This window comes from Homarus americanus, unplaced genomic scaffold, assembly GCF_018991925.1.
Source record: "Homarus americanus isolate GMGI-L3 unplaced genomic scaffold, GMGI_Hamer_2.0 scaffold32583, whole genome shotgun sequence".
Taxonomy (NCBI): domain Eukaryota; kingdom Metazoa; phylum Arthropoda; class Malacostraca; order Decapoda; family Nephropidae; genus Homarus; species Homarus americanus.
In genome coordinates this window covers 13,427,269-13,444,216 of record NW_024713129.1, presented here as the reverse complement: position 1 = coordinate 13,444,216, position 16,948 = coordinate 13,427,269, and the positions used below count along the sequence as shown (strand labels likewise).

The following is a 16,948-nucleotide window of genomic DNA, read 5'->3' as shown; positions in this document are numbered from 1 at the left end:
GTGGAAACTAGTGTAGGTGCAAAACATCAGATAGCAGAAAGACTTAAATAAAAGCAAAGGTGAGAAGCACAGTTCTTCAAAAAGAGACCTACTTTGAAAATAAGTTCTGTATTTCTATAACACAACACTTCAATATAGAAAATATTTGCAGAAACTAATAAACTGCTTATTATTATGCAATTGGAAGGCAAAAGCAATGTTGCCTAGAGTAACAGAAACATCTTTCTTTTATTTTAATAATTACAATAAGATGTAAATTATGATTCGCAACAAAGTAATCTGATTAATTTTTGAATAAGATGTGTAGGAAAACAATTTAAGACCTACAATGCTGGAAGACCAAGTGATCAGCTGTGACTTGGTAATATGTGCACAGAAATTAAAATAAAAAAACATCCTAAAATAATAGCCTTAGAAGAAAATACTCACCTGACAAGAAGAGTGTGTGTGCACTACCGGCAGCAACTTGAGTAATCTTCTCTGGGATTGAAACTACTTGAGGTTGGCGATGAAAGGGCAGCTGACTTTCTGGCAACCCAAGCTTTCCGTGTTCATTCTCACCCCAGGTATAGGCTTGTCCTGATGCTGTTGAGAGCAACCATATGTAGTAAAACATTTCATTTATTTTCAAGCTCAAAGTACTAGACAGGTTTGATTTCAACTGGGTTTTCTTTTTTGTACTGTAAGAATTGCTCACTTGAGTTGCTCAATAAAATCCCTCTACCTCCAGGATATGTCTGAATTTATCAACCAAGTTTGGACGCTTTGGGTAATGTTAATTCAATAAGAGTAGAGCCCCAAAGTTGTTAAATTAGAGGGGTTCAGGTGTACTGAATTTTTATCTAATCAATGTTTAATTCTGTTAATATTTTCTTTCCCTAAGTACTCTATGACACTAGCCATCCTGACAACATGAATACCAAGCTGAAAGATGAAATATGGGAACACAGCTGAAGCTCTCAAGTTAGAAGGTGGTGAGTGAACAGCATTGTTAACTGAAGAAAACATTTAAAATCAATAACAAAACTAATATTGAACTTGAAAGTAATTTAAAGTACTGTATTTCATTATACAGTACAGTTTACGACTCTACCATGCAGCAAGATTGCTGGTTAATGTGTGCACCACTCTTGTGCTGTGCTCTTTCCTGCACCTCAATGTGCACCTAGCCTCCGTAATGAGATTATGCTTCATCAAACCAATTTCAATAGTAATTGCCATTAAAAGACACAGTGCAGGTATTAATAATTTTCCACATAGTGAATAATTTTGATTCATCTTTAATCCTTCAACTTTTCCTATGACGGGGCTGCTAAAATTTTTTGGAGATTGTCACTTCCATTCATGAGGGGAACATAAATTTGATGAATCTAAACAGCTCAAAGACATTATTTAGAAGGAAAAATGGGGTGCAATCATCCAAAGAGAACCTTAACCTGTTGCAGAAGGGATGTGTACAGCCTGTATTATATATACCAGAAACAGCCACAGTGTGGTAGTATCCACAAGAAATGGTAATCAAAGGGTCTGGGAGTGTTAGTAATGCAGGCGTCAGTTGCTCATCGACATCAAGTCCAAGCTGGCCTTCACTATTGCTGCCCCAGATGTACAACTCTCCACTTTCTGTAATTAAGATAAACTTGAGTGAATGAACTGCTTTGCCCAAACCATTACTTGACCCAGGTTTTTCTCACACTTTATAATTATATAACAGATGTTGCATCCCACCCTCATTGACATTTACCACAATTTCTTCACCATGACACACAAAAATAAACATTCCCTCATCAGTGAACAAATCCATAGAGTAAAATACCCAAATGAGTGTTGACATCGCAACATTCAAATTACTGAATCATGGAAAATACACAAATGTTCACATCTTTATACAGAACTGTATATATTTAAAGAAATTCATGTGCATTATTATGTTCTTAAAATACACACACAAACACACAAAATACTAAGAACCCCACACCCCAATGTACATTACGTATACAGGAGGTCCCTGACTTACGAATGCCAGCCGATACGAACGAGGTTAAACTTGAAATTTACAGTATTTTATTTACCTGATGACTTATTTTTTACTTTAATTTACTGTATTTTGTCATTCTATTTCTTCTTTTGTCTTAAACTAAGAGATTTTAATTGCATATAAGGACTTAAGCTTTGATATAGTGAGATTTTAAACATTGTTTTGTAAGTACGGTAGACATATAGCATGTGTTCCGACTTATGTACAAATCCGACTTACTAACGTCCTCAGGAACGTAACCCATTCGTAACCTGGGGACCCCCTGTACAGTATTACACACAATCCCTCACATATACACAAATGCTATAATACACCCATGTACACAAAACAAAACACCCACGCTCTCACAGATACACTAGCAGCCACAAACATTAATATGTATACAATATTGTACACATAATTTTATAAATACACAGGAGGGAGGGCATGAGGGAGGAAGAGTAAGTGTGGGGGGGAGAGAGTGAGTGTAGGGGGGAGAGGCATGAGTGTGGGGAGAAAGGGGGGAGAGGAATGAGAATGGGGAGACAGTCATAAGTGAGGGGGAGAGAAGTGAGTGTAAGGAGGTGAGAGATAAGTATAGGCAAGATGAAACAAGTAAGGGGTTGAGGGACAGGGTGAGTGGTGAGTGTAAGAAGGAGAATGATGAGTGGAAGGATGTGAGTGTGGGGTGAGGTGAGGGTGAGGTGAGGGTGAGGTGAGGTGAGGGTGAGGTGAGGTGAGGGTGGGGTGAGGTGGGGTGAGGGTGAGGTAGGGTATGTATGTATGTGTGTAGGGTTGACGAGGAGCAGCAAGGAGGACTAAACGCACCATTAAAATAACTGTGTAATAGAGGTAGTCACGAGCCCACATGCCTAACATTCCTCACTATTGATTTTCACCAGGTGTATATTTAGCTGGGATGACGGCTGGGACTCACACCTATGGAGTATTTCACTGACTAATTAACTCAAGTGACTCATCTACAGGATCTCAGTGACTTACATCTATAGGATCTTAGTGACTCGTATATACAGGATCTCAGTGACTCACATCTATAGGATCTTAGTGACTTACATCTATAGGATCTCAGTGACTTGATAACTCAGTGACTCACATCTACAGGATCTTAGTGACTCGCATCTACAGGATCTCAGTGACTTGATAACTCAGTGACTCACATCTACAGGATCTTACTGACTAGATGACTCAATGACTCACACCTACAGAATCTTGATGAAAAATATTAAGTAACTTAGTAACTCATAAAAAACAGTGACAGCCACAGTAACTCACACAACCACAATAACTCACATAACTACAGTAACTCACAACCACAGTACAGTAACTCACACAACCACAGTGCAGTAACTCACACAACCACAGTGCAGTAACTCACACAACCACAGTACAGTAACTCACACAACCACAGTACAGTAACTCACACAACCACAGTACAGTAACTCACACAACCACAGTACAGTAACTCACACAACCACAGTACAGTAACTCACAACCACAGTACAGTAACTCACAACCACAGTACAGTAATTCACAACCACAGTACAGTAACTCACACAACCTCAGTAACTCACACAACCACAGAACAGTAACTCACAAAACCACAGTACAGTAACTCACACAACACCTACCACATCAATACACAACCAGACTAATTTACTTCACAAGACCACAGAATAAGAGTATGGTAACTCAATCACAACCATGGTAACTAAACTCTCCTTACCACACAACCAAAATGATTTCAACCACACTACCACACCTTCATAACAACCACATTCCCTCACAACCAAAATGACTCACCACACCACAACCACAATATCACACCTTAATAACAACCACAATACCACACCTTAATAACAACCACATTACCACACAACCAAAATGACTCGACCACAATACCACACCTTAATAACAACCACATTACCACTTAAAAAACAGTTGTTGGGCATCACTACATCAGAGGACAAAGCCGACTGCTGTTAGTACGATAAACAGAATTATTAATACCATGCGAACAAGAGGCGTAAGTACTGGTGAAGGGGCAGCCAGGAGGAGGAGAAGGAGGCGCTCTTCCAACAGTCAATACAGAACTGGAGGGTTCCTGTGGCCTTCCCTCCCACAATTCCTGACTCCCAGGCCCTGCCCTCATGGTTGCCAAGTATCATCTCTTTACCACTGACATGTTTTTCTTTGATTGTTTTCATAATAAGGTTTCATTTATTTCATAGCCTAAGTTTAGTATCATTTAACAAGTTGCATATGGATAATTAAGACATTAATGCTCTGTGTGGGATGTAAAGCCGAGATGTAGCAATACAATAGTCATCACTGTTGAGTTTTATATGTGGGGAGGAAGTTCCCAAGAGACTAGCCACAGCTCCACCCTCCAAGCTGTAAATAATGCTGGCACATCTATAATTATGCCTTAGTAAAATTCAGACTCAACACACCACACTGGCTTCACCACATATCATTTCACCCCACACTAATACACTACACTCTTCTGTTATTGTTTCCTCCAAGTGTGTGCTGTGCTCCCTTTCCATTAACACCAGGAAGTTCATTTATGTTCTGCCAATCATGAAAATGTTCACACCACCTCCAATAATAATAATAATAATAATAATAATAATAATAATAATACCCTGTAATAATAATATAATAAGAACAATTATTCAAGTAATATACCATTTCCTACATTCACTGACATATCCTAAGACTAATTCATGTTTATAAAAAAGCAAGAGACTATTACTTTGTGGGAAAAAAAAAGAAAAAAAAGCCATGGCTCAAATAACTTATTTTAATATAACTATTAAAAAGTAAAGCCATGTTAACATTATTATAGATGACGAGGTTTAAAGATCAATAATAAATAAATTACGTACTGTATACTGTACTAAAATCCCCAAAACTGTATTAAGAAAACACTAACCAAATTGCTTAAAATATTCATTGTACAGAAGACCAAAACTCACATTAATAACTAGTACTGGACTCTAATTATTATTACTGTATTGTTGTGCTTCAATTTTGTAGATAAATATTAGTGTTGAACTCCAATTTTGTATACCAGTTTATAATTAAGTACAGTACTGCTCGTCTTATTTGGAAAAGAAAAAATGAAAAAAAAAAGCATTCTTGGGAACCATTAAAAACCAGCAAACTTAGGCAATTAAATAAAAGTTTGCTGAATGTCTTCTTACCCAACTACAGTACATTGAGGTGAATAATATAAAGGAGGGAGAAATAAAAGCACGTTACGGGTGTGTCGAGGTTACCTTCCTCAATAATGATCGGTTAACATGCAATGGTAATGCTGCATTCCTCACCCAGACATGAGACCTATATAGCTCAGCAACACCAAGAAAAATCACTCCTAATCCATAATACTGTACAACTCTAGTCCACCATAACACAATCTTTGACCATTTTAACACAACACCTAACTAGAACCCACCATTAATCTCATTAACATAACATAACCCCTTTTCACTGAAACGTAACCCACTATTTGACCACCATAAAACACAACCCTTGTCCAAAATAGCATGACACCTGTTTGCCCCAACACATCCAAGGGCCGTTAGGGCCATTACAACACAACCTTTTATCATGATTACAACACAATCTATGGCCACTTGAAAACACACACAATCTATTATCACTACTGTAGCTTTGCCATACCATAACATGAAAATGATCTTCAGCTACAGTACCATACAAAAAGTACACCTCATCATGCCTAACAACTAATCCTTCAACCATCATAAGACCCTCAGCCACTACCAAAACACAACCATTCTCGTTACACTGCCACTGTCTCCTCGCCCTTCCCTCCCCAACATCATCACGCATTGGGATATTGATTCTGGACTTCGCCTCACAAACAAAATAATTACACGACAGAATAATCAATAGCAGACATTCTACTCGGACCCACTATCCAGTCCACAATTACCTCACATAACAGGTAACTGCCAATACCACGACACATTATTGAGACCTTGGCCGAGGCAGTCTGTTCTACAGAATGGAGCATTAACAGTGTTCTTTCATGTCATAAGTGACACTGTCATTGTATATGAGGAGTTTAAAACAAGTGTTTGTTGTTTGTCTTTCTGTCTCTCTTATAGCTGTCAATTTCCTATCATCAATTTCAACACCATTTAAATAGGGTTTTCAACTTCGGAAATAATTAATTTCAAAGAAGTACAGTATACAAACTTGAAGAGCAATACTTGAAGACAATAATAAATATAAATTATACTGTACAGTATGTACTGTACACCAAGAAAAGTGAGATTTGGTTCAATATATCCAGGGTACCAAGCTGTTAGGCAAATACAGTATAATGAAGTATAACTAAATTATAAATTAATAAACAAATAAAACTGGGCCAATGACACTCCCTCACAGGAGAACTGGATATGAACATAACTTTTTTATTTTTTTATGAAGAACTATGAACCAAGTCCATGGCTGTGACCTAGAACTTCATGCTGAATTCACTTTACAGTACAGTGGTCCCTCGGTTAACGAACACAATTCGTTCCACAGTCGTTCGTTAACCGAATCCATTGTTTCAATGGGATATTGGGTAATTGGTTCCAGCTCACAGAAAAGTACATACAAAGTAAAAAAAAAAATGCAGTAAAGTACACTTACTTTGAGGTGTGTATGTAGAAGGTTCCTGGTTGATGATGATGATGGGAATTAGAAGTGGAGGTGGAGGAGAAGGGAGAAGAGAAGGAAGTGGGGATGGAGGAGAAATCACCTTTCAGGAGACCCATGCTTGATGCCATCATTTCACCAATAAAATTTTACGTTCACTAGATGTAATTCAAGATTATTTTATTTAAATCAACACTGCACTGCACTATATATTATCAATATATTAACTAAATTTCAGAATGACCAATAATTTCGATGCAAAAATGCAAAAATATTCAAGACACCAACAAAATAGACTTTCACTCCACTGTCAACAAAGCCAAACTGACACCTGGTGGCCGAGTCAAGCGGCTGATGGGCGCACAAAAAACTAGTTCCCTGTACTGCATATATTATCAATATGTTAACTAAATTTTAAAATGACTTCAGTAATAATTTTAATATAAAAAATGAAAAAATATTAAAGAGCACAACTTTCTTGATATTTACTCCACTGGAAACGAATGTAAACATAGAACAGATTACTGAATTGGCAGACCAGCTGATGCTTACAACAAAACGTGTTGTTCGTAAGGATTTCGTTAATCTAAGTTTTGTTCGTTAAATGAATTGAAGATCCTTACGGGAGGTAATTCGTAAACCGAAATTTCGTTAATATAACCGTTCGTTAACCGAGGGACCACTGTACAATGTTTTCTCATTAAGGCAGTACATACTTATGAGAAGTTTCAATTGAATTCCTCTTTTCATTTAATATTTCCAGCCAGCATACAAAATATGAGACAGGAGGATGGTCTGACAAAAAAAGTGACTACCGGTATAAGTTCCTCCTCATATACCTGTACCATGAAGTAATTGTGACAGGCAATCCATTGATATGCACAATGCCTTTTGACCTGTGTCCTTCACCTTCTATTGCTGCTATTCCCTGCTGGCTCTTTCTCACATACACACACACATACACCTGCAGCAGTCGTATGCATGTTCAAGAGTATTCAATATTCCAGAAATAGTTGACTGTTATTGGGCAAGAAATATGTTGCCTACACAACTGCAATGCTCCTGGCTACAAGCAAGTGCTAGATTTGGTATATGGGATGGAGCTTCATTTGTTAAGACTCTTATGCCTAGATGAAAAGGAAAGACTTTTGTTAGCTTAAAATATCTACAACAGACTTTTTTTTGGCAAACATGGAATATAAAAGCGCTTGATATCTCCATCCCATACAAGCAGTTATCTAATCATTGATTTTAAAAATGATGAATGATCCTGAAATCCTGTGAGTCTGGATCAAGAACAACTGCAGTGTACTGTACAACCACCAATTATATAGGTTACATTATGTTAGAAGCAAGTCCAGTGGTGTAAAAAGAAAAAATGCCCACGCATACAGTGGTGGAGAAGGGTTCAATCCTCTGACTGTCTTCACTTTGGGACACCACTTTCAACATTTTAATTGGCTAATGCAGAAAGTCTGCTGAAATGCTATACAGATTACAGTACAGGGTATTTATTATGGTCAGGACTATTGTATGGGTCAGAAGTGTGGACACTTACAGCAGACACCAGCAAGAGGTTAGAGGCCACTGAAATGTGGTGTTATGGGAGAATGTTAAAAATAAGTTACACTGACACGAATACAAATGAAGTACTATTGTAAAATTGACAAAAAAATTATTTTAATTTATTATTTTAATGAAACAATATCAGAAATAATGTTAAATGTTGAGACAAATTAAGATTTATTTTGAACCAAGTTTTCAGAGATTTCATTTTACTGAAACAAAAATAAAAATAAGAAAACTTCAGAATAATGTTAAACATCAAGCCAAGGGCTTGTGATACCCACAGCGAGCAGGACGTCAATACCTCCCGGTGACAAGCGACTCAACCTTACAATAATCAATACACAAAAGTTTGCTTCTTTTCAATACTAGTTCATCATATAATCAATGCTACATTACTAATAATAGCTAATGTGATCTATAATATTTAAACTGGACAGACTAATTACCAGTGCGACTTAAAAAAAATAAATTAAATAACAAAAGTGTACAGATTATGCATAAGAGAAAAGGTGAAAATAATAAAAGAACATATTACTGGTTAATAGGTCTATTGAGTATGACTCGGTATGGTTTCAGAAAAGGAAATGAACACATGGCTCATATTTTTGTGTTAGTATGTAAAAAAAAAAAAAAAAAAAAACCCTAGTGTTTTTATAAAGTCACAGTTGTATTCCAGTTATCAGGTAAAACTTACCATAGTTGAAAGCATGATGCCTTAAGAAAGTAATAGTCCCACATTAACACCTAAGACTGTCACTGTAATAAATGGTATATAAAAACATACAAACCTGTTAGGACAAGTGAGTGAAAGCAGCCAGCAGCCACAGCTACAGCAGGAGCCTCCAGGTCCAGTACCTTAACTGGGAAAGTGTGGTCCTCCTTATCACCTGTTCCTAGTTGACCATCCCCATTATGGCCCCAGAGATACACTGCTCCAGATGCTGCCAACCACATAAAAAAGAAAATGGGGAAAAGTTTGAAGTGCATGAGTTACCCAAAAATCTGTATACATACATGATCACATTCAATGTTTCATTATAAACAAAGTCAAGTACAGTATGTGACTTGACTGTTCAACAATACAGTATACAGTTTAGTGCTTATTACTGTAGATCTGAAGTATATTCTCAAAAATCATATTGCCATCCAAGATATACAGTATTAACATTAATATATGCACGAATAGTGTTCATAATAAAATTTATCTCTAACAACAACCAAGATACCATGCACTGGAAAAAATATAAACAACATGAAAGACATTCATGCACACAAAACATATTTAGTAGTCTATAAAACATATTGTTTACTAAATAATACAACTGCACTGTACAGTATATGAAAAAAACATGGAAGTGGATTACACATAAAAAAAAAACATATTTAAAGGCACTAACTACAACATTGTATCTCCAGAAGATATCTGCCTCTACATGTACCAGTTAAGTTGACTCCCGCATTCACAGCAGGGTGACACACACACATCCTTCTTCTAACGTTTTGGTTATCATCCATCACTACGTTCTCATGTCAGAGATCCAACAGCAACAATAATAATAATAAACACCACTGAAGAATTGGTTATCACATGTGAAACAGCTGCCAACTGTGTATACTGTACTAGAAACAATATTGTGTGTGAAAAAAAAAGACATCTCATGTAGTATTCAAACAGAAAACAGAAATGGGGTTCAGGAATATCTAAAGAAAAAATCCGGTAAAGGAAGTGATGAAAGACAGAGAAATGGAACTGTGAACATTTCAGTGTGTAGGTACAGCTGCATGGTGAGTGTGACTCATCTGGAGGAGAAATGATAGCCTGGGACCTCATGACAGTGCTTCCATGGGTAAGTTAGGCTGATATATTGTACAGTACTACCCTACAATAATTAATACAGTAAGTAATTATCTACAGTACACTACAATCCTATGTTTACATCAATTTGTTGTCCTCAATTATTAGTTTAAGCCTATAAACATGCTAGCTTCAGCATCATGCAAATTAATAATTTTACAGAACCACAAATTAAGCAAATGTGTAATTCATACACTTTAAGAATACAAAGAGCTCCATATACTAAAATTATACTGAACCAAGAATTAAAAAAATAGATTAAAATCATCAGGGCATTTTACTGATTTAGAGCAAAATTTTATGAGCAAAATCTTTTATTTAGATTTTAAGACACAAACCTCATACTTCATGAAGGAACATTATGCAAAATTTCTGTAACAACAAAAAGACATGTTAAATGATAACTAATGTTTACCTCTTTTTTTGTCACCAATCAAACTGGTGTGTCACAAATAAATAATTACCAGTCAACAATACAGTATTCTTACTCAGTCACTCATATCTAGTTCCAAATATACAGTAGTAGAACCCCTCTAGTCTGCCGATTGATAATTCACAGAATGGCTAAGTTCTCCTGGATTTCACTTACAGTTACAGTCAAATCTGTACTGTATTAAATTTGCCAATATATAAAATATTTAGCATTTTCTAACAAACTCACATTAAAAAACTTTTCACTGGTAAAAGTATTTAATGAAAGAAACATTAAAAAACACAAAGGTTCAGTCAAGTGGTTGATAACCCTTTCCCTTAGCCGAGCCGTGGTATCCATAAGTGGTGTAGCATTCTGTCGAGGGAGTGTTCTCATTCGTCTAGGCCAGTATCACGTACTGTATATGTATTATGCCATCCATTAAAAATTACCTTAAAATGCAGTGCAGTACAGTAATTGGCAGTTAATTAAAGGTGCTTGTACTTTTGGATTTTAATGAAGACAAGGTAGAGCAGTGGTGTGTGACAAAGCAAAGATAAAATTTAAGCCAAACATCTAATTCCATTTTTCTTATTTTGTTACAAGCAGCACTGGGCTTACACATGTGGCTATAACTCTGTTCATTAGACAGGGGTTTACTTCCATTTTTACCTGCCTCATAATAGATTTAAGTCATGCACTGCACCAGTTCCTTGGTTGGTAAGTGCAAATTTTACTATTTTATTAATTTCTAACGTTGTAATTATTTTATAATACTTGTACAGTGTTTACGGTCTTTGAGTTCAAACATAATAATTACTGTATTACACATACACTCCTGGAACCAGATTTTAGGGGGTTCATAGTCCCAATGCCCATAGCACCTACATTACAAGTCACTCATACATTTGTAAAATTCGCATATTCACCAGACTGTCAGACCCAAAGTGTGTGAACTAGAGAGGTTCTACTGTAATTCCATTTTAACTACAGGTACTTAAAATTATGTAAGACACTTAATATAAAGTAATTAGCACTTCAGAGAAACATTTCATCTGTGCATCTTTGAAAACACAAAGACACTTAGTTCTGGTAATCTTTCTCTCGTGCTGTATGTACTAAATTTTCAAACCATCAAATTACCAGACACTGAAATAGTGTTTAACCCCTTAACTATGGGGACACCATTTTTAGTGTTTTATTTGGCTTATGCCAGATGATTTTATTCAGCACAGAGGGGATCCCATACAAAAGTGGTTAATAAGTTTGTGTACCCATATGCCTCTTAAAATATACACATCTCATGTTATACATTATACTGTCTACCATCATCTCCATGTACACCAAGAGACCAACAATGCTTGCAATACATTATGTTGCCAAGACAAATGCTGTTGAAATGTCTGAAAGTTGTGTCCCCATCTCCTCTCACTTTACATTTTCATACAACTATTTTTAATTAAAAAAAATAAATAAAATTTAAAAATCAAATTATATACTACAGTATATATAAATATATATATATATATATATATATATATATATATATATATATATATATATATATATATATATATATATATATATATATATATATATATATATATATATAAATATATATATATATATATATATATATATATAATCAAATTACATCCCCCCCTACATTTGCTTCAGGCCTCGGAGAACAGTATGAATGACAAGCAAAGAATTTGAGTAGTGGGTGGAAAAACCTACCATGATTACATGTCTGCTAACTGTTAACATTAAAAAAAATGTGCTTATAGTACGAGTGAACATGTAGTGCTAGTGTTGTAAATGGTTCACATTCCTATCCTCCTTAGGTTGGGATTGGAAGTAGCAAACCAGTTGTAAGCAAACGAGTAAATGGATGTGTCATGTAATTAGTCTGTTACCTACTGTGGTTGGGGCAAAGGGAAGAGATAAAAATCTTCTGAGGAAAAAACCATCAGAGTGCAGTGATCTTTCTGTCTTGATTGGCAACATCTGTATCATCAGGAAGGAAGCCCTTTCCTTAAAGAACTGAGGGTCCAAACATTGTACTTGTACTGTATGTTCTTGGAAGATACATGTCTAGTCAATGTGATCAACATGTTGTGAACTTGATCAAGCAGCCTCACATAATACAGAACTATTCTCCTGCTCCCGATTGTACAATGGGATTTCAAGATCAATCCATTATTTTGACTATTCAACTCAAGAATTCTCAAGTGTGGTGCATTACATTTTCCCATCTTTAATACCACCACAATGTATCATTCACTGACCATGTAAGAAACAATGTTACACCTTAGATATCCCAGCAAACAACATAATAAAACATAGAAAGCAAAATACAGTGCTGTCTGCACACAAACTTACAGTTCAACACTTACAAACTCCATTCAAATTTATGACAATGATATCAATAGTGCATCTAACAAAAAATTATTTATACAGTATTTTATTTTTAACAACCATCTTACTGCAACCCCAAAATTGCAATTACACAAATACTACAAAATCAACACAACAAACTCACCACATGAAACTATGGTGTGTGATCTTCCACAAGCTATGTGCAATGCTTTCTCTGGTTTAAGAGCTGAAAAATAGAAGATACATATTAAAATAATGTTATTATAAGTTTTTTTCTTATACAGTACCTGCCTGTCTAACCACAACATGTAAATATTAATATTACACATCTTATTTTGAACAGGTATTCCCACTTATCCAATGGAATAAGTAATTTTCTCTGAAACTTAACACTGCGAATGTGTTGCTTCAATACTCATTTACTTTAAATACTGTAATTCCAGAACATACTATGAGAAACATGTACTGTATCTGCTAAAATTACATATACCTGTACTTTAGTAGAAATTTGGAATACAATTAAAATCACTGTATGTGAATAGAATTTCTCTATAACAACAAATCTATATCAATGTTTCCTTATTGTGTCTTGAGGATACAACGTCTAAGAAAACAACAGTAACCTAAGGTTATACAGTACAGCAAGATGCAGGATTTCTGTAGATTCTGCTTGCATCATTTCGATAAAACATGGTTAACAAATTGAAGAAAATTTCTCAATAGAAATTGTTGTGCCTGTTTGACATACGAGTAATGTCATTTTTGCCACACTGAGCGCCAAAAAAACTTCAAACTGAACACCAGAAACTAAGCACTATGGCACAGATACTAACAGCTGAACGTTCAAAATGACAACACCACACTCCCAGCTGCACCTCAGTTGGAGAGCATAGAAAATATTCCCCTTGATTTTACACCAATCTTTCAAAAGACCCTTAACCATAAGTGAAAAAGTTCTGAAAATACCTGCAATTACAGTAGCTTTGCAGTATTTTTAATTAAGGTATCTTACCGCAATTCTTTTATTGCATGGTTACCAAAATTACAGTTTGTATGACAATTTTCCCATACTGTACTTGTACTGTACATTGAGAGAATTTGTCTAAATTTGCGAGAAAAGACAGGCTAGAAGGATTTTAAATAAACCAAAACATCAATAAAACTACCATATATACACATTTCCCCAACTGAAATCAGGACATTAGTCAACCAGCGGGCACTTTAAGCCAAGAATAATTGCTCTTACTCTTGCAATTCCTCTTAATTTAATATGTGCACCATTTACCAGGTTGTCAAAACACTCAGCAGCCACCATCCATATCCAAGAAAACTCAGTACTGTACATGTATTTAAGGCTGCCACTGAACCAAGAAATGGACTATACTTTGAAGATTTGGATGGCAAGCGTGCAATGACATAAAGCTGCACTGAGTGGTCTAATGATTCAGGTCAAGGCAATGGAAACAAGCTTATTTACTCGAGAAAATTTGCAAAATGATAAGAGAAGGGTACAAGAAACCCACCGAAATAATTTTTGGTTAATACAGGGATAGGAAACACAAGCCAATAAAAATCAGTGAAATTATATAATAAAACAAAAAGAACAAAGAAAATATTTAAATAGGCTTGTATGTAAGAAAAGAATCTATTCATATTATAGTAATAAAGACAAAAAAAAAAGTCAAATATAAAACTGAACATGTTTACATCAAATCCAATGTTATGTGACAGCTAAAAGTTGGCTAATTACCGTATCTTTACAGTACAAATAACAATACTAAAAATTATATGGACAAGCTCCCAGAACTCACACTTTACACAAGATGGTTTATTAACAGGTTTTGTAGAGCCGAGACCCAGTTGACCCATGCCATTACTACCAATCATAAATACACGCCCACTTTCTGTAAGTAGAATACAGTATTTCTTAAAGTAATTAAACACAGTAGAAACACAAATTTCACTCTAGTATTTCAATGATCGTAGATATATACAGGTGTTCCCTGATTTACAAAAGGGTTCCGTTCCTAAAAAGATTTTCATAAATCTTATCAAAATTTTCCCTAGACACTACTGTGTTTGTTAAAGCAGAGATATTGTATATTTCCATGAGAAAAAAGTCTTGCTAAAATATTTTATAATACAACAAAACATGTTTGTAATGACAATTTATGGTATACATAATGATTATAAACCTATAATAAACATAATAGAGTACCGGTATATGAAATTCAAATAGTTCAGTGTACAGTACAGTAATAATTTTATACCCGTACTTACAAGAAAACAGACGAAATTTGAAACAAATTGAACAATATGAAATGCCGAGCCAATATTTATGAGCCAATCAGTGGCGAAAGGGTAAAAGTAAATAAATATACTACTGTAGTAATACATTAATTTCCATTATATAATTTGGGTTAAATTCTCGTCCTAAATTCCCACTGCCTTGTTTACATGGTGCAAATGATGCTGTCAGTCAGTTGACTATAAGTACAGTATACTGTACCTCATTATTCCTGGAAAATTAGAACATACCTGTAATAACAAGGCATCACAACCACAACACATGTACAACACCCAAATCATACTTACAATAGCTATGCTACAGCTAAAACTAGTAAAACAATTAAATATAAGAAATCAGCTACGTAAAAACTTGAAGATTTCTACACAAACAAATGCCACAATTTCAAATGTGTCTATCAAAATCACTACAAACCTGTAATAACTGCAGTGTGTTCATCTCCACATGCCAGTTCGATGATCATATCATTTTTTATCCAAAATTTTGATGGCGCATTATCAGCAAACCTACTCTTGCCAAAAGTAAACACAGCCCCAGTATCTGCAGGAAAAAAATCAGTACAATAACATACAGTATTAAGCAAAATGTATTGCTCTGCACTTTTGTCAATTTCACGAGGTAAGAAAGCATTTATGATCTACTGTACAGTCCTCCAGTGGATGGTTAAGATAGATGATAAATGTGATTGCTGGTACTGTACAGAAGTGCCTCCTATTACTGTATCCTGAGTGTGAGCCCCAGCCCGGATCAGATGTGAGAAGGGTGTTATCAAGTGTGACCCGAGCAAACATCGCAGGTTTTCTCTGGGTACTCTGGTTTCTTCCTGAACTAAAACTGGACAATAAAAGTCAAAACAATAAACGGACTAACCACTCGATCGGCTATTAAGCTGATAAATGGTAGATGCCCCTAATGTGAAGCAGAATACAAAATTACTCCCTTTCTACACCTTTCCCAAATTTTTGAAGTTTATGATTGCATACATTCACTGAGCCATGGGGCAACTACTGAAGTATGCTAAGAACACTTATATATCATCTGTATAAGACTAGTTTAGCAGTGTACAACTTTGGTTCCATCACATATGTTTAACTCAATGAGAAAATTAAAACAATGTTACTTATTATATTCAATACAACACATTTATTTCACCATATATGATGATAATTGAGTATTACTGTCCAAAATATTGACTGTCATTTCTCCTGTTCCTCTTACAAGTATTTCTTGGAAGTCACCTCCATGCATTACTTACAAGTACATCACCGCTGAAAGTAGGGCAATCAATAACCAATTTCTTTATAAATACAGGTACATACATTCACATACAAATCACACAAATTACGATTCGAATTAAATGTGTAGAATGTACTGAAGTTTACGTAAAATTATTAAGTAATGTCAATGTAATACAAGCTTACACAGGGGTAATACTTGACAGGAGACGACCTCATACGAGAGTTCACACCACTAACTTATCTTCATTTTCCAATATCTGAAGACTGATACACCCTTTTATCGCTATTAGTCCATAAAGGGTAACTTTAACTTTCAACCAGTAACCACTTTACCAACAATCACAACGTAGGACACTAGAAAAACAGTAAAACTTCACCTGGGATGTCAAAGTCGTCGTCCACTGCCATTTTCAATCCAAACAATGCGGGCTGGAGAAGATCGATGAGCGCACACAGCTAATGATGGTGGCGGCCG

The 16,948-nt window shown here is 35.4% G+C and overlaps 1 protein-coding gene across 3 annotated transcripts in view; it reads right to left on the bottom strand.

Annotated features, from left to right (window-relative positions):
* Positions 1-16,926, bottom strand: part of LOC121867575 (X-linked retinitis pigmentosa GTPase regulator-like) — a 33,779-nt gene extending 16,853 nt beyond the window's left edge. For 2 of the 3 annotated variants that reach the window (XM_042367586.1, XM_042367596.1), the window contains exons 1-7: positions 16,851-16,926; positions 15,650-15,775; positions 14,739-14,831; positions 13,091-13,153; positions 9,070-9,222; positions 1,477-1,623; positions 430-585 (exon numbers count right to left, since the gene is read on the bottom strand). In XM_042367586.1, coding sequence (XP_042223520.1) covers positions 430-585; positions 1,477-1,623; positions 9,070-9,222; positions 13,091-13,153; positions 14,739-14,831; positions 15,650-15,775; positions 16,851-16,881 — 769 coding nt within the window. In that variant the 5' untranslated portion in view covers positions 16,882-16,926. Of the gene's footprint in view, positions 1-429; positions 586-1,476; positions 1,624-4,045; positions 4,203-9,069; positions 9,223-13,090; positions 13,154-14,738; positions 14,832-15,649; positions 15,776-16,850 lie in introns of those variants that run through there. The other variant, XM_042367605.1, reaches the window with a different exon arrangement.
* Positions 16,927-16,948: the final 22 nt, after the last annotated feature.